At 39.3% G+C, this 18,519-nt stretch overlaps 1 protein-coding gene, 1 long non-coding RNA gene and 1 other non-coding gene across 3 annotated transcripts; 1 reads left to right on the top strand and 2 right to left on the bottom strand.

Moving 5' to 3' along the window:
- Positions 1–5,427: 5,427 nt before the first annotated feature.
- On the bottom strand, positions 5,428–12,830 carry LOC121935343. Its single transcript, XR_006104784.1, has 3 exons — positions 12,710–12,830; positions 9,243–9,298; positions 5,428–8,416 (listed from the first exon to the last, which is right to left on the bottom strand). It is a non-coding gene; the product is annotated as an uncharacterized LOC121935343 (long non-coding RNA).
- On the bottom strand, positions 9,081–9,171 carry LOC121935870. Its single transcript, XR_006104892.1, has one exon. It is a non-coding gene; the product is annotated as a small nucleolar RNA SNORD93 (small nucleolar RNA).
- TOMM7 (translocase of outer mitochondrial membrane 7) lies at positions 12,785–17,253 on the top strand. The gene is made up of 3 exons (XM_042476768.1): positions 12,785–12,942; positions 16,263–16,311; positions 17,032–17,253. Exons 1-3 carry the CDS (start codon positions 12,840–12,842, stop codon positions 17,045–17,047), a joined length of 168 nt encoding a protein of 55 aa, XP_042332702.1. The 5' UTR covers positions 12,785–12,839; the 3' UTR covers positions 17,048–17,253.
- Positions 17,254–18,519: the final 1,266 nt, after the last annotated feature.

The following is an 18,519-nucleotide window of genomic DNA, read 5'->3' as shown; positions in this document are numbered from 1 at the left end:
CACTATCAGCTTTGGGTGATATGCCAGCTGTGCCCTACCTAGACCTGGAGGACCAGCATGTGCTGGTAACCTAAATGATGGATTTTTACAGTGCACTGTACATTAGGCTACCTCAGTACCAAGTTTAGACACTTCAGTTAGTTCAAAACATGGCAGCCATATTGTTTACTGGGACATCAATCACATTGTGTTTGTTCTGAATCTATTTTTCTACCTTTTGGGATTAGAATTTAATTTTAAGAATTTTAGGTTCTTAGAATTATTAATCTACATCTACTACTAAATGCTGAACTTGTTGCAAAAAAGTACCCTTTAGTCAATTGCCATGAATTCAAGCAACTGCTAAACTTCACAGGTCTAAATGTTGTGTTGACTGCATATGGCAGGGTTTTCTCAGTGTCCTTTTCCATCCCTGAAAAATAGCTCCTGAAAAACATGAAACTCTTCCAGATTTGAACTAAGAAAAGTAAAAATAACTTGTACAAAGATTTCAAGTTAGGTTATTAATTTTTGTTCCTATGCTTCCACAAAACCTTCTTGCCTAGGAATACAAATGCTTTTCATTTATGCACAAGACTCTTGGAACCTGGCCCATTGCAAGTGTATGAATTTAATTACTAGAAAAGTGCTGTAGCCAAGGTTAAACAAAGAGATCACTTGAAATAAATGGGAAGCTGCCTCAATGGCAAGAGGCCAGCTGAGAAAGCATTTATGTATCCGGAAGCACAGACGGTGCAACAGTCATCTTGCCGTATTTCTGTATGCCTGTGAGTCTGAGCAAAGATGGCAAAATTCTTCTAATTTACTGAGCCATGTGCTATATTAATTAATGCCATTTAGAAAAAAAAGGATATATTCTTAGGAAGGTCTACATTGAAGGAATGACTGCATATGATATCTAAATTTATCTTTAAAAGTTCTAGTATCTAGGAGGATTCAGTTTGCAATTTGGATAGCCATTCCAAGCATTCATTTTATCTGCTAGCTCTACGGGATACAAAATATATTGTACTGGACTAGTTTCTGCTGGCTCACCTAGTACGCACCATTTTCCAACTACAGTACAGCATAGATTTGCATATTATGAAAACTGTATATCTGATTCACCAAGATAAATGCACTTCATTTTATATGTGCATATAAACAGAAGGCAAGGTTATGTAGAGAGCTACAGATAATAAATTGTGACATTAGTTCATCTAGTTCTTTGTGCAAGGCATGTATCAAGTTATGGCCCTTCCAGAAAAGGAATCCTTTTGTGATTGTGTTCATCCTACTGAAGTAGGAGTCTTGAACTGGAGTATTTCTGCAGTGTGTTTTGGACCTGATATCTTCCTAAATTTGCATGAATAAAAATAATAGCTCTGGAGAACATCCCATGTCGTTATGGTGCAGGAGGGATGCGGTGGCTCAAATCGTTAAGACACTGACTCTACTGATTGCAAGATGCCGCATGATGGGGTGAGCCCCCATCACTAGTCCCAGTTTCTGCAAGCCTAGCAGTTCGAAAGCATGGAAATGCAAGTACATAAATAGGTACCACTTCGGTGTGAAGGTAGACAATGTTCTGTGAATCATGCTGGCCACATGATCACAAAGTAGTCTCTGACAACGCTGGCTCTTTGGCTTAGTAACGGGGATGAGCACTGCCCCCTATGGTTGGACACGACTTGACAACCTTGTCAATGAGGAATACCTTTACCTTTAATATGTCATGGCACACACTATTAGTAGAGGTATTTTCTTCTTTTGCTACAAAAGAGGAAATGCTTCCTATGCCTATTGATTTTATGCAGTGTGCCTCCTCCACCAATGTAGGTAGAAGCCTTATGCTTTTCTCAACATGTTTTAATGTACAGATATGCAGCTGCCTACTGGCTGAACTGTTAATGCATATAGTCAATAGAGCTTGCTTCAAACATGTGGATGTTCTCTTCTGTTTTGAAGTACTAAATATGAGACACAGCACATCTACACGGTACTGTTCAGCATCCCTCACAATGTGCTTGAACTTGGAACTTTTGCAATTATTTTGTTGTTACAGCAATCTATTCTATAATCTCAATAAAGTAGAAATTTGAAAGCTTCAAGTTTAATAGCATTATGGTTGCTAATTTATTATGGTGCCTCTATTGTAATAAATACCTAAGAATTGTAGACAAATCAGTGATAATGAGCTGAGGAAATTTTTGTCACTGTCCTTGCCTGGCTTCCCCAACCTGAAGCAATTTGGTGTAAGTGCAAAGCAGGCAGAGGTCAAGACGAATTTGATTCAGTGGTGCTATGTGTTCTATATTAAGAAAGAAACCTCTAAATAAAACCCACTATGAACAAACAGTTTCTTCAATTATCTTCATTGGGTATTCTCTCTCTTTTTAAAACAAAGTGATGGTTTCCAAGTGTCTATAGTTTAGAGCTTGATTGTGATGTCCAGCCAGGACTGTTTGAATCTCCCCTTACATTTTCTTTCATATTAGTTCAGGCCATAGTGTTTTAGTATAGGAAATGTTCATTGTATTAGTTGTGGGAGGAGCTGTAGGATCCCCTGCATTTTTCCAGTTTCGATTTGCCCCTTCCCAGCTAGCTCTGTTTTATCTGGGAGGCTTTTGTTTTAGGCAGTCTTTGCTGTGAGCTGTCTTTTGGTGGCAAACAGGCCCAGACAGCCGGAAAGGGCATTTCTTACATGTTAGCCAATTTAGTTACCAGGACAAGTTAGCAATTTAGTTACCTACATCAAACAGTCAAAGAAATCAGAAGCTGAAAGACCTGCACCAGCTCATTGAGTGAGGAGATCAACCAGATCAAACCAGAGAGATGCACCCTGAAGATTACTAAAAATCAAACTGTAAAGTATCTTTTATTTCAAGTTATTTAGAGCGGGGGAGAAAACCTCTTACATTTTGTTCTTTAAATTAAACGGCCCCTTTTTGAACTTTACATTCGCATCAGACCTTTTTGGGTAAAAAGAGTATGGCCTGTTACCGACAGCCAAAATAAAGCTGCTTCAGTCACAGTGAGGTATGGTGTTTCAATGATGCATGCGTCCTAAGGTCCAGAAGTCGCCACCAAAGCCACACTCCAGCCGCTAAGGACTGGAGCGGCTTTTGGTCTTCTGGACTCTTAGGACGCATGCATCATTGAAACACCATACCTCCACTGTGACTCGAAGCAGCTTTATTTTGGCTGTCTGTAACAGGCCTATGATTTCACCAGGGTACCAGCGTTGCACACCCAAACCTGCCACCACCTTTAGTTGCGTGTGTCTTCACATTGATCCTTATATGAGAAAACAGAAGCAAAAGATCCATGACATAAGTGCAGGTTGAACATCAACTTCTTCTATAAACAGTTGAATGTTTCCAGAATCTAAGGGCAGTTTGAAAAGGGATAGATGAGGTCTTATTGGGAGTGTGATTTTAGAAAGAGGAGGGAGGATAAAGTGCAAAAAATGCTCCCAGCTAAGCATTAAATTCACTGGAGTGACTAAAACAATTCTCAAACTCCAGTCTAACAGGAGGATCCACTTTGTTGAATATTTTCTTTCTTTAAAAAATGCAGTGATGGGGGTTGCAGGACAACAAACAGTGTGGCGCAGTGGTTAGTATTAAGACTGAGACTTACATAATTCAGCTTTAAGTCCCCATTGAGCCATAAAACTCACTGGTTGACTGTTATTCTTTCTGCCCAATCCACCTCACAGGGTTGTTGAAAGAATATAATGGAAAAGAGGAGACCAATTATTTCAGAGCTTGAGCTCAATGGAGTGAGGGTGGGATAAAAATATGACAATTAAATAAATACCAGACAGAGTGTTCCTAATGCTTTCCTTACAAAGCCTACACTTAATATGATTAACAACTTAACGCAATTTCTCTTGCAAAACCACATTACCCACTCTGTTAATCTAATTGTATTTATTTAGATAAAAACTTATCTTGCCTGTATATCATAAATTACTGCTCTGGGCAGTTAACATACAAAAAATAAAATAGACATAAACAATTAAATCAGTTTATAACCAAAGGCAGCATGGCAATCCATTAAAACAACATAATTTAGAACTAAGATAAACAAAAAGCCTGTTAAAATGAATTAATTTTCATTAGGAAGCAAAAGCTGCAAGAAGGGGAAAGGAACATCGCATAGGAAAGAATTCTTATGGAAATTTATTGAAAATCTTATTGTTTCCATAGGGATAAGCAAGGACGTTTAGGTGATCCCTGGGAATCCCTTCCAATACTAGGAATTCCTGCCATTGCACCCCACCCTGCCCCTTCCTCTTTTTTGTGAGGGTCACACTCTCTCAGCCTCAGAGGCAGGGCATAACATGCCTCACTCTACACCTCTCTAATGGTGATGTTAAGGCAAACCAATTTTTGCATTTTAATTTTTTTGGCAAGGAGAGTTCAGAATATCCATGAGTGATGCAAAGGAAACCTATCATGCATTTTTATTATTTTATTTTTGGCAAGGGGAATTCAGAGGATCTATGATGAGAGAATGTGATGTATCCAAGAGGGGGTTGGATGAAATGACCCTTGGGAATCCCTTCCAATGCTAGGATTCCACCCCTACCCCCTTCCTCTCTTCTGTGAGAATTTGGATGGGAGAGCATGACGTAAAGGGGAGAAAGGCTAAAAGTATCCACCATCACCTACACACAAAGTGCTCTCTCCTTTTGTCCTCTTTTGTTTTTCAAAGCAAAGCTGTGGGGAAAGATGGGGGGAGACATCACCCTAACAAAGGAAATAGCCTCTGCTAAAACCCTGTATGAATGGTAGCTTTGCTTACGCAAAATACGCAAATCCTGGCCATCGAATTGTCAACTGAAAGGTCCTGTCCTTTCACTTCATTTGGAAATGATTAAAAATCAAAATTCTTAATCATCGAGAAGTGCTCATAATTTCTTCTCTTTAAAAAGCTTTCGAAATCTTCAAATAACAGATATTTCTACTGTTTTTTGAATTTTGACGAATATTCTTTACATCACTACTTCTTGTCACTATCTGGTTACTGAGCTCCTAATTCATGAACAATGGTGTAGTCCAAACAGGCAGGCTTAGCATCAACACTATACTTAAGCACTCCGGAGCATTGGACTTTCAGGATATTTTAGCATGGGAGAATATGTAAGCAGCTTAATGATCTTTTAGGCTAGTTTATTATGAACATTTACAAACATGGTACTGCACAGACTAGGCTTGAGAACAAATGAGAGAAATGCAACGTTACTAGCCACAGTGTTTGTAGTACTTGTTCAAGAGTGCAGATTGTTACAGCAAGGAATCCTTGAAACAATGATTATACCACAGCAGCAAATAGGATCATGTCACTTGTCAGACATTTCTCTCTTTCCCAAATCGCACGTGAAATCAGAAAACATCCAGACAATGCCTACTCAAGAATACTTCACAGCACAAGACTGAGCAGGTTTGTTGGAGGTATTTTTATTACAAAGAAAAAGAAAAGCAAACAATGAAAATTAAATATTCCATTCACTTTGTTACTATTATTTCAGAAATGTAAATGTCAACAGTTTATATTGTTGAAAAAATCAATTCCAAGAAGCCCATTCCAGATTAATATAAACCCCCCTAAATTAAATCACTTCTTTGCTCCATTTTGGTAATACTATGATTTTACTGCTACTTTTTCATTTATCATTTGAACCACCACTCTGGAAATACTTTGAAAGGGAGGATAAAGTGGGCATACTTTGAATGAATTAATAAAATTATTTTGACTTTATCATTTAGGAAACTTGTGGGACTCTTGAAATGCAACCAGAGTTCCAGCCTGCCCCCCCAGTGGTTCAAAGGGAAAAAGTTGATCTGGAGTTGATGTGGAGATATTTAGGGGTATAACTGTATCTAGCAGACTGACATGGCACGCTAAATTGTAAGGCACCTTTGATTTCAACAAATGCTTTGGTAACATAAGCATTGGGAATGTCTGCATCTGAAAGTTACAGATGGAACCTCATATGCTTAAACTGAAACAATGTTCTGTAATTTTATGAAACAGGAATCTAATAAATATTGCCATCTTGACAAAACAGGTGCTGAGAATTAGAAAGTAACAATTTCCAAGAATGTCACTAGTACTGCACCAGAGTAGGAGTGGGCAACACACGGGTTGCATATAGGTCCCAAATGTCTTTTTACCTCCCTCTTAGCACCTATGCCACTGCAGAATCAGTAGTGGTGAACAGCACTATCCACCTCTGAAATGGCAATTCCTTCCTATCCTTTCACTTTAGAAAGGAAAACGACACCATGAGCTGCAGTTTCCCAGGGCTGTGTACTGTGGGAGGATGCTCTAACTCCATCCTGCACTTTATAAAGTGACCCTATTTGCTACTGAATTTCAGAAATCTTCCTTAAGGTAGGTAGGTGGGGCTATTCTTGGCCTAAGCAAAGGGATCCTATAGCATTTTGCAACTAACTGGGAGAAGCTGGTAGCATAAAATTTCATAGACTTCCTCAGATGTCTAATTCCTCGCATCTGAGGAAGTAGACTTAAGTCTATGAAAGCTTATGTGACCAACTTCTTTCTTCCAGCTACTGACTGCTACAAGATCCTCTTGCATACTGATCCAGACTAATACAGGGACAAAGCAGATAGCCTGCCAGGAGCTGGGTTTAACTGGCCCCTTTTTGTGGCAGCTTCTGGCCACTTTGGGGGCATGCGTCATGTAAGTGCCATGCCCACAAAGTGGCCAGAAGCTGCTTTTTTTGGCCCATGCGTTTCAGGCTATGGTTATGCCTTTGAATTATCACAGCCCTAACCAATTTTCTGTTATATGGTGTATCAATAACACTGCCCTTGGATATTTTGAGGATTACCAGTAACAGTTTGCTAGTGTTATATGAAAATAAACCAATAGTAATTTAAAACTATTGTGTGTCTACAAACTTGTGAGCTGAAATAAAGATGCTTTTTATTAATATCCATTTTGAGTGCATTCATCACTGAACATGTACAGCCTTGCAGTACTGCTGTACAGTAATTTGTTTAGAACTGAAGCATTACTCCTTAATTAAACATATTGAAACAAAGTACATAACCTCATCAAAAGATGCAGTTCCATAATTCTGTGCCGTTCCTGGAAGCTGCTTAAAGATTCTGCCAAAAGCCCAGAGGGAAAAAAACTGAACTTTGTGGAGAGAAATCTGTTTAGAATTATTATTGTAATAAAAAGGTCCCTCCCTTTTCATGGACTTGGAGTCCGTAGTCTCAGTCTTGGTAGAATAAAATGGCGGTGTGCATCTGCACATGTGCCAGTTCCCAAGCCATTGGCTGACAGTCCCTAGTGAGTTTTCAGAAAAGAAAGAAACAGTTGTAGTCTATGGGCATAAATATGGTACAGTCCCTGGAAAAAACAACTGCCAGTTGCTGCTATATACAAGACCTACATGATGCACACTTTCCGTTTCTATATATGGTAGATTTGTAATGTTCTTCCACTGCGAACTTTAAACAATAACAATAAGTTGATTACAAACTATATATGTATGAGGGCATCAGAAACTTCAGCAGGTCCAGGAGCTATTTTAATTTTTTCCTCTCCTCTGGGACCTGACAGCTGCATTTCTTTGAAAACAGAAAAACAAAACTTGATGGGGCAGAAAGTGGTTTTGAAGAAAGGGTACTTTGTATGTTGACGATTGCAGTGGGGCCTTGCAACCTATTTTAAAGGTGAACTGCAAATTCATCTTTTTTGCTAAACAACTCTGCCTCATTTGCTGAAATTCTTGCAGTTACAGCAAACCTTCACCTATCATTATTATACAAAACTCAATAAAGCTAATGTTTAATATAACAAGACGATAATAATCCAGGTGCATATCCTGCAACAGCAAATATTTTCTTTAGTCTTTTACACATTATTATGGAAATAAAACACAGTGTTAAGTCAGCTATTCAGGATGCTTTTCATTTAGAAAGACTATGGAAAGTTACAGTTTTCTCTGTCTTATTTGGTTACTGTTAGAAGAAATGCTATTCACAGAAGTGAAGTATCCTAAGTAAACTTTATTGTTTTGGATGAAAAATAAAAACCAGAAAGCAATAAACTAACTTAGCTATAATGCATTATTACTTTGAATTAAACAATACATCAAAGTATCTGTTTCAGTATCTATAAAATATCGATCCATTTACCATAAAGGGTTCCCATTAAAAGCCAACTGTAGTCAAGACAAGTCTGAAACAATGTACTTTCCCCTTATTTTATCACTCACATCTCATGTCATCTTGCTTCTCTGTATTCTAACTAATGTAATCTATTTAAATGTCCTTTTAAACCTTACCATTTAAACATTTTTAGAAGAACATGAAATCCTAGTTGTAAATATTTTTTGCTCTAAATGTATGTTCTTGTTAGGAAATGCTTGTCCTCAGTTATCCATACAGCCTGTTGAATGACAAAAGAACAACATAAATGAAATCGAGCAGACAATATTTATACTTTTTACTATAGCATATGTTTGTAACACAAAATAAACAAGTGCAAAACTAAACAGCTTATGTGTCCCTGTGTTGGTGTAATCATAAAAGTACGCAGAGCTCTATGTAGGCCGATATTATTTTAGGTCCACTTCCCTCCCAGCATCGTTCACTCAGTTCCTACACTTTGAAAATAACAATTGACACCCCCCAGGTCTTTAAATAAGTTAATATTTGCTGAAGATACTTGTGAAAGGCCACTGAGAGAGTACAACTCCATAACATGCAATTTTATCCCGATTAAAGCAGTTTTAACACTTGTACTCAGCTAAAACTCATCAGGATGATGGGGTGGAGATAGGCAAATCCATTTGGAACTGTGCCCTATTGAATGTAGCAAATGATTTTGCTATGCCATACATTTTCAGTTAAGGCTACTTGGCAATTGGTATAAAAGTTCTGATAAAATCCTGCAAACGCACCACTATTATTTGGGCCAATCTTAGGGGCCTATTCAACTTGATTATTAATTTGAATGGAAGACAATGACACAGTTAATTTTGTTAGAAGGGCAAGTTTCTGTAGATCTAGTAAAGAAAACTGAACTACTGCAGACGCAGGTTCTGCTGTTCTGGCCTCAGAAAATCCTTTAAACCATCATATCTGTGTCTAACACTCTACAGAGATATCTGTAATCAGTTAAAGAGTTTTCATCTTTGGCCAGAAACTCCACAGTAACACAGACTTAAAGTATTTAGTAATGGATACATTAAAAATAGACAAGCACAATATACCTTTGCCTGAAGTATAACATGACGATGACATAAAACGGCACCCTGTATTACAGAATCTATAGGAAGAAACAGGAAGTCTAAGATTACCATTTCTAATAAAATTCAGTGGTGTACTTTTGTGCAAGATAGTAACCTTTCATGTAAAATCTCATTCTTTGATATTTCAGAAGTTTAGTTAAATTGGTATTTTCTTAAAAGTTCTTTTTTCAATCCCAATGTTATGCAAGAACAACTACATTAATAATATAATAAAACATGACAATTGTGTCTCCTTACTGAACTAAATATAGCTTATTTTAAACCTCATTTTATACTAGTTCACTTCCCCAATTGTTACAGCACAATTTGCAAAGCCTTGTGAGAATTAAAGGTGTTAGTACCACAACCGGAAGCCAACATAAAAGGCTATATTGCTTTTTGTAACTTCCAAAAACAAGAACTGTTGCTATTAAACAGTAAAAAACTTGAAATGTCTGCACATGCATTAATATGGAACATGTCAAGTTAACACTGCCTTCACCCAACTCCTCTGCGTATCAAGATTTGTTGCTGTGTGCCTTCAAGCTATTTCCGACTTATGGCGACTCTAAGGCAACCCTATATTGTTATTTTCTTGGCAAGATCAGTTCAGAGGAGATTTGCCATTGCCTTCCCCAGAGGCTGACAACATGTGAATTGCCCATGGTCATCCAGTGGGTTTCAGACTGAGCTGAGAATTGAAGCCTGGTCCCCAGAGTTGTAGTCCAACACTCAAACCACTACACCAAGTAAAACTACTACACAGTAAATGATAGCTTTCCCTAGAGTTAAATGTTATTCTCCCAGCATAGCAGTTTTTAATCTTTCTTGCTTGTAATTTCCTTGTTCTTAGTAGATCATACATTTTCTTATGCTACAGCTGTCATGTGGGAGGCCCTTTGAAAGGTTTCCAAATTAACCCAGCTCTAGACTGCATCTATGTTGAATGAATGAAGGGAGGAATAAGTACTGCTAGCTTTCAGATCCAGTTTTGCTGGGTTTGTGGGTTCTAATATAGACAATAGATTGTAAGTCTGAAGGCAGGGAACTGTCTATTTAATCATTTGTAAGTCATTTTGAGAGCATTTCTGAAGAGCGGGGTATAAATATAATAAATAAATAAATAAATAAATAAATAGTTTAGAGCTGTTTCAGCCTCTCCAAACCCAATACTCAGCTGACACTCAGCAAGGCAGAAAGTGGCTTATCAAGTAACAATGAGGCACACAAGCTTTTAAATGCAGTATCTGAAAGGACATACTGTTAAGAAAGATAGTGGTGAGACGGCTTTTCATATTGCATTGGGTGCTTGTTGTTCTTAATTGCCATCAAGTCAAGTTCAACTTGAATGAAAGCCCTCTTAAGAAATCCTGTTATCAAAAACGCTGCTCAGGTCTTGCAAATTCAGGGCTGTGGCCTTTTCGACTGAGTATATCTATCTGTTATGCATCTTCCTATGGCATTATTCTTTGCCAAGCATCATGGTCTTTTCTAATGAGATATGACTTCTCATATGTCTAAAATATAACTGTCTCAGCTTAGTCATTTTGGCTTCTAGGGAGAGTTCAGGTTTGATTTGCTCTAGGATCCATATATTTGTATTTCTGGCCATCTGTGGTATACACAGAACTTTCCTTCAGCATCATATTCCAAATGAGTTGATGATCTTCCTGTCACCTTTTATACTGTCTAGTTTTCACAACCACACACAGAAATCAGAAATATACTGTCATGGAGAACCCTGACTTTAGTAGTCAATTATATATCTTTGCACTTGAGGACAGGGATCCGTCTAATTAAGATAATAATTGTAAGCTGCTCTGACAGCCTTTAGGGCTGAACGGCGGGGTAGAAATACAGTAAATACATACAATACACTTGAGGATCATGTCTAGTGCTCTCCTAGCTGCTTTTCCAGTTCCTAGGCTTCTTCTTGATTTCTTAACTGAAGTCTCCATTTTGAATAATGATTGAGACAAGGCATAGGAAATCTTTGACTACCTCAATGTCTTCACTGTCAATGTTAAAGTTATGCAAATCAGCTGTGGTTATTATTGTTTTTTTAATATTCAGCTGTAATTTTGGCTTTGCACTTTCTTCCTTGACTTTCTGTAACAGCCATTTCAAGCCTTTGCTATTTTTTGCTATTAGTATGCTGTCATCTGCATCTCTTAAAATGTTGAAAGCCCATCCTCCAATTCTCACATCGATTTCAACTTTATATATATGTTATGTTCAGTATACAATTTAAATAGACAGGGTGATAAAATGTAGCCGCGCCTGACTCCCTCCCCAAATTGAATCCATGTTGTTTCTCTGCCTTCTTTCCTGATGGCAGCCTCTTGTCCTGAGTACAAGTCACACAGCAGGATGATCAAATGTTGTGGCAAACCCATTTCTTTAAACCTACAATTTCTCATTACAGTAGTGTCTTCCTCTGCTGGAGGTCTAGCATCGCCACTCTTGGTTTAAATTTCCCTTTGACCTCTCAGTTCTTGTGAAAGAGGTCTTTTGTTTTAATTTTTTGTTGTCTTCTATTTCTATGCATTGCTTGTTATAACAGTTATTTGTCCCTGAGCCAAACAGTGGTGTTGAGGGTCCTAACACTGTTTTGCTTCTTGTCTGTCCTTAATTGCTTGAAGAGTTTCATCTACACACTCTTTTCTTCCTTTAGATAGCGCCACATCTAACATCTCCTTGCAAAAGAGAAGACAAGAAGTGTTGGGGTGAATATGAATGAGTGAACATTGAAACATATGGGGCAAAACCTTCCTGTTCTGCATATAAGGCTGGAACCTTTTCCTGATGACAAAGATCTTGAGGCTTTCTATCTCAATAAGCATGGATGGAAGAGAAAATAAAAGTGAACACGTTACCATGGCTTTTCATAAATCTATGCAGCAGTCACACCTGGAGAATCCATTTAGCTTTCTTTGTGCAGAAAATCAACAAACTGAGTTCGAAAAACCAAAAAACCAAAACCAAACCAAGACAACTAGAATTAAACAGAAGCATTTAGGAAGTAGACTGAAGTCTATGAAAACTCAGGCTGCCAATTATTTCTTTCTTTCAGTGAGTCTCAAAGGTGCTACCAGATCCCTCTACATTATTATTATTACATCTATATCATTATCATTATATCCAACTGCATCTGAGGAAGTAGACAGAAGCCTAGGAAAGCTCAGGCTGCCAACTTCTTCCTTTTGGTTAGATTAAAAGGTACCACAAGATCCCTCTATATTATTATTATCATTATAATCATAATTTTATATACTGTATATATATATATATATATATATATATATATAACCATTTAATTATTATTATTATCATTGTCATTACTATTATTATTTTATATCCCGCCTTTAAAGCATTTTAAAGGGAAGCAGGCGAAGGCTAAAGGCAGGTGTCTGAGGAGAAGCGGGGTCCCCTGGAGGAGCATCACTTACTTCGGGAGGAGAGCAGCCCAAACACAGGCGCCGCTTTCAGTTGAAGCCCCGCCCGGCAAGGGCCAAGTTCCCGCATGCGCAGTAGCTTCGGGCCTCCTCCTCCTCTTGAGTCGCCGCCGCCGCCGCCGCCATGCCAAAGCTGAGCAAAGAGGCCAAGCAGCGCCTGCAGCACCTCTTCAAGGGAGGCCAGTTCGCCATCCGGTGGGGCTTCATCCCGGTCGTCCTCTATCTAGGTCAGTACCCAGCGGGGTCTACAGCAGTGGTCCCCCCCCCAAATTGTGCCCTTTAAGGGATTTTGGACTCCAGCTCCCAGAGTCCCGCGCCTTTGACCAACACAGCTGAGGCTTCTGGGAGTTGAAGTCCAACGTCTCTTAAAGGGCGCAGTTTGGGGACCACTGTCAGTGCTCTTTAAGGGATTTTTTGGACTCCAGTTCCCAGGATCCCACGCCATTGGCCGACGTGGCTGAGGCTTCTGGGAGTTGAAGCCCAACGTCTCTTAAAGGGCGCAGTTTGGGGACCGCTGGTCTAGAGAGCCGGCGTGGAGGAATGGTTTGAGCGTTGGGACTAAGACTCTTGGAGACTAGGGTTCGAATCCTGGTTGAGCCAGGGAAGCTCACTGAGTAACTTTGGGCAATTAGCCTCAGGGGAAGAAGGCCATGGCAACCCCCTTCTGAAGACACTTGGAACTGGACTAGAGCCTGGAGGTGGGAGTGCGACCTCTACTGTCCGTTAGCGGCCGTTGGTGTTGTCACTGCGCACGCGCGTGGTGTTTGGAAGGGGCGGGGCTTCACCCCAGGCATTCGATAAAATGGTTCCGTGGAGCTGCGCGTGGCGGGTCACGTGGCCGGTTCCCGGGCGCCTCGTGCCGTTTGGCGTGGAAGCCCCTCCCACTTTTGACCGTCAATCAATGGTTTCCTCATGCCTTGATTTCATGAAGGCTCTTAGTTGACTTGTGAAGAAATTAATACCCTGGAAGTATTCAGTGCTCTGTGACCCTGCCTTTCTGTCTTGGGCCGTAGATAATAATAATAATAATAATAATAATAATAATAATAATAATAATAATAACAACAACTTCTACTCTGCCTCTCCTATAAGATCGAGGCGGCTTACAATAATAAGAATCATGCCATACAATACAATAAGTCCCATTTGCCCCTCTCCCCCTTTAAAACAACCCAACCATAATTCCAGCATGACAGCAGCTACAATAAAAATGCAATTAAAACAGTCAGAGACAGGAAACGGAACATAATTAATCAATTAAATAAATAAAACTTTCATTTTTATCCCGCTTTTCTGCTGCAGGGCAATCGAAGCGGCTTACCTGCTAAAACAGCACTGATATACAGTACACAATACACACACACACACACACACACACATATATATATATACACACACAGTACATATGTACAGTACGCGATACACATCTTGGGGTAGTCGCTAAAACAGACCTTACCAATCCCATGTTGGTGGGAGCGACCAAGTCAATTGGGCAACCCAAAAGACAAACAAATGGCCCTAGAAGAGACCCAACCTGGAAGCCAAGATGACCAGGCTGAGGCTGTTGTACTTGGCCACATTATGAGAAGGATCCTATATTCTTCGATCTCTCCTAAGTCTCAGAGACTTGAGAAGATCTTGTGTAACGTGAGGCGTTTCTTGACAACAGGCAACTCTTGGAAGCCCTTGTTGCATTCTTCTGCAAATTGCACTTGTTGGCTGTTTGACAGGGTTTCTCAGCCAGGATTCCCTAGAAGTCGTAGGTGTTCTGTGAGAGATTGTGATTGCAGGGAAAAACGTGTTTTGAGTTGAAGACATATAAATATTTATGCAGGGATGGATGCTGCATGATCTGAAAATCATTTCAAGGGTTCCTCCAGGGTAAAAAGGTTGAGAAAGGCTGGGCAAGGGAGAGAAATGAACAGCCTTGTTTTCAAGAAAAGCCATCTCATCATTGACTTAATTTTGAGATAGCTATGTTGCCTGAGATGTTCCACAAATGAAAATGCAGCAGTAGCATTGACCAGGCATGAGAAAGTGCCTCACTTTCCTGCCTATTCAGTCACAGCTGCAGCTCAGTCATATGTATATTTAGAGGTTTTCCTGGAGCTTTTTCTCAAATAACTGCCACCTTGCTTCAAGTAACATCCAAAACATCAATTATTGATGTGTGCCTTCAAGTCATTTCTGACTTATGGCATCCTTAAGGCAGACCTGTTACGGGGTTTTCTTGGCAAGATTTGTTCAAGGGGATTTTCCTTTACCTTCCTCTGAGACTGAGAGACCGTGACTTTCTCAAGATCCCCCAGTGGATTTACGTGGCTGAGAACCCTGGTCTCCAGAGTCATAATCCAGTGTTCAAACCACTAAACTGTACTATGCTGGCTAGTATTTAGATAGTAATAATTAGCAGAAGTCTCCAAATGCCAGACGTGAGAATCTTGTCCTTCCATCCTTTATCCTCTTGACATGACACATCCTACTTTTTATTTTTTTATCTACCTAAAAACAACAACTACAAAAACAACAACAGAGTCAACAAGATTTAAAAAACTGTAGATTCCAAGGGTGCATCTTTTGGCCTGCAGAAAGGAGAAAGACAGATTCTTAAAAGTGTTTGTAATGCTTCTGTAGGTCTAAATACTGCAAAGGCAGCAGATCATCTGATCTTGGAAGCTAAGCAGGGTCATCCTTGGTTAGTAATTGGATGGGAGACTGCCAGCTAATTCCTGGTGCTGTAGGCAATATTTCAGGAGAAGGAACTGGCAAAATCACCTCTGGTTAAATGCTGGTGCTGTAGTCACAACGCTGTAAGTTTGATCCTAGAGGAGGGCTCCAAGGTCCACTCAGCTTTCCATCCTTTCATAGGTTGATAAAATGAATACCCAGCTGATTGGAAGCAATTGGCTTTCACATTGTAAACTGTTTAGGGAGTGCTAATTCATTGATAAGTGGTATAGAAATGTACTTGCTACTGATGTTGCTATACACTGAATATGGCTAATTTAGCTGGACAATAATATGTGTTTTACCTTTCTACGCTCTGTATTTTATAGAAATCTGGAATTTCAAGTGCATATATTGTAATATAAGATGAACATGATTAAAATTGCTTTCCAGATACAGTAAGTGCATTTTTCTGTTTTGAGTAGTAGGAGGCTTACTGGTGGTACTTAGAAGTGATCAGGTTTCCTGAAAGTGAAGTCAGAATGTCAAAAGGTTCTTTATTGGGGTTCCCCCAGTCTTCCTAAATTTTTTGATCACTCTCCTTCTGCCCCTCTAAATTTTCATGTGACTAAAGTGTTTAATTGTTCTCTCTGTGTCTGACTACCTCTTTGAGTTTCATTTTGAACAAGAGAAGCATAACTTGAGGGGGTCTTAACTGTGTTATTATGCAGTCCTGTAAAGTGCTAGGGATTTTTGCTGGGTGATGTATGCATTAATGCTATCTGTAAGAAACTCTTCTATTGTGTAAAAGAAATAATATTTTCCTTCTATAATTAAGATATTCATCATCATTTTCCTGATATTGTATTGTTATAACCAGGTTTTAAGAGAGGTGCAGATCCTGGAATGCCTGAGCCAACCCTTTTGAGGTATGTGTTCCAATTGTTAATGCTACTTCAAAAATAGATGCTGAAGGAAGGAATGGACAACATGATTTTGTTACTAGCTTGGAGGTGATAATTTGAGTTTTAGATTATATTCTTCAAGTCTGGGAAATCTGATTACTTGGGAGTAAGTTTCTTTGAACTAACAGAGACTTGTGTCTGAGGAGACAGTTGTGAGATTGTACTGTTCCAACATATTACAAGACTTAAATTACAGTGTTATAGTTCTAGTAGTCCTCTTAGTTAAAGTGCAGGACATACAGTGGACCTGTCCTATTTGTGGGCCTCAGATCTGTAGATTTAGCCCACAGCAATGCGTATGTGTGTATGTATATGTGTGTGTGTGTGTGATACATTTTTTTGAAAAAAATATTTGAGTTTATGTTTTGTCACACGCCTGTGTATGCTTGAGACATGCCTGTGCATATACAGTATTGTAAAAGTATATTTGTTTCTTATATCAACCTTTTATCAAACATGAAGTCATACTTTGCATGTTAAATGCACATTGGGTCTTAATTCCTGGAAAGTGTGTATTGGGTTTGTAGTTTAAGACAGATGAAAGCCCAAATTGCTGTGTAATTTCATGATGATTAGATTGTGCTCTAATGTTTTTGAAAGACCCGTATTGTTGCTTCTGAAATGTAGCTAATTAATGGTCCTCTTCTTTTCTCTTTCTCTTTTACTAACCACTTTTTCTCTTAGTCTGCTTTGGGGCTGAAAGATTGAACCAAAATGTTTTGGAAGCAGCTGCAGAAGATGTGTCTATTCCAGAGGCTGGAAAGGAGACTTTTTGTGACACTATGCTACTGGCCAGTTGTTTTGTGACTATATAGAATGTACTTAACAACACAGTGGAATTTCTGTCAATCTAATTTATTTGTTATATTAACCTTTTCTTTTAATAAATTTTTAGTCTGAAATCTTTGACTGAATATGAGGGCATTATTTTTTCCAGGTAATGAAATGATATCTCTTGTCATAGGTTTCTAGACTGAGGGATTTGATTACATGAGCCTAACCTTTGTAATTATTGGAGTTTGGGCTGTTCTAATTTCATTTCAGATATGGGTTTGGCAAGGTCACACCTTTGAAAAGTCCAGGAAAAAAAAGCCATTTTGTGATTAACGTTCCTACCTTCTTCAACATCGTCTAACTCAGTGATTCTCAAACTGGTCCTCCAGGTGTTTTGGCCTTCAGTTCCCAAAAGCCCCAGTCAGTTTGGCCAACAGTTGGGAATTCTGGTAACTAAAGTCCAAAACATCTCAAAGACCAAAGTTTGGGGACCACTGCTCTAACCATTATTGAATCGTTGCTACTTTGAATCACTTTTAGTTAGCTTAATCAGATATATAGAACAGAACACTATCTCAATACTGGATAAGTACTGGTATCTAATCACATAAATAGGCCATTGATCAACACACCTTTTGAACGATGACCTCTATATTAAAGAGTCTAAGGCTATGGTGGTGAACCTATGGCACACACACCCTCTCTGGTATGTGAAGCCATTTATGAGGGTATGCAGAGATGGGAGGGTGGGGGAAAAGGAGGAACAGGTATGCCCCTGTTCCTCCTCTTCCCCCTGGCCTCTCGGGCCTTCAGCTGCCTTCCCAGAGCAGCTAAAGGTACGGGAAGGTGGGGGAAGAAGAGGAACAGGCATCTCTAGGAAAGTCCCGCCCCAGAAATTCCACTCCCAGAAGGCGGGAGTCCTATCCTTCCAGAAGTTCTGCCCCCAGCACTAGGTAACAGCTGGTGTGGAAACACCTTTGAATTTGGGCACTTGGTCTTTAAAAGGTTCATCATCACTAGTCTAGGGACATCAGGTGAGACATATGAAATGAAAGCTTCATCCAGGAGACTGACAGGAGAGGACATTTTGTAGAAATGGGTCAGCTTCAATCTGGTGCAGTCGCTGTGGGAACAATGTGGAAGAAGACAAACTTAGCTGCTGCAGGGCTGATCATTTATTGCTGTTTGACCAAGTGGTTCAGTGCTCTAAGATTTGGAATCAGCTGCCTGGGCTTCCTACTGATCAGCAAGTTGATTCTCACAGTAGCAGTTGAAAAAAGACAATTAGGAATGCAACTGCTTTCTCTTCTGAAACAGCAACATTCTTCTACAGGAGGATTTGTAGGAGACTCTTAAAAGAAAAAAGTGCATTTCAGTTGGATCTCCTCCTGTGCTTCA

The sequence above is a fragment of the Sceloporus undulatus genome, chromosome 6, assembly GCF_019175285.1.
Source record: "Sceloporus undulatus isolate JIND9_A2432 ecotype Alabama chromosome 6, SceUnd_v1.1, whole genome shotgun sequence".
In the NCBI taxonomy this organism is placed as follows: Eukaryota; Metazoa; Chordata; class Lepidosauria; order Squamata; family Phrynosomatidae; genus Sceloporus; species Sceloporus undulatus.
Note: the sequence above shows the minus strand (reverse complement) of the source record. Positions and strands in the feature narration are given on the sequence as shown.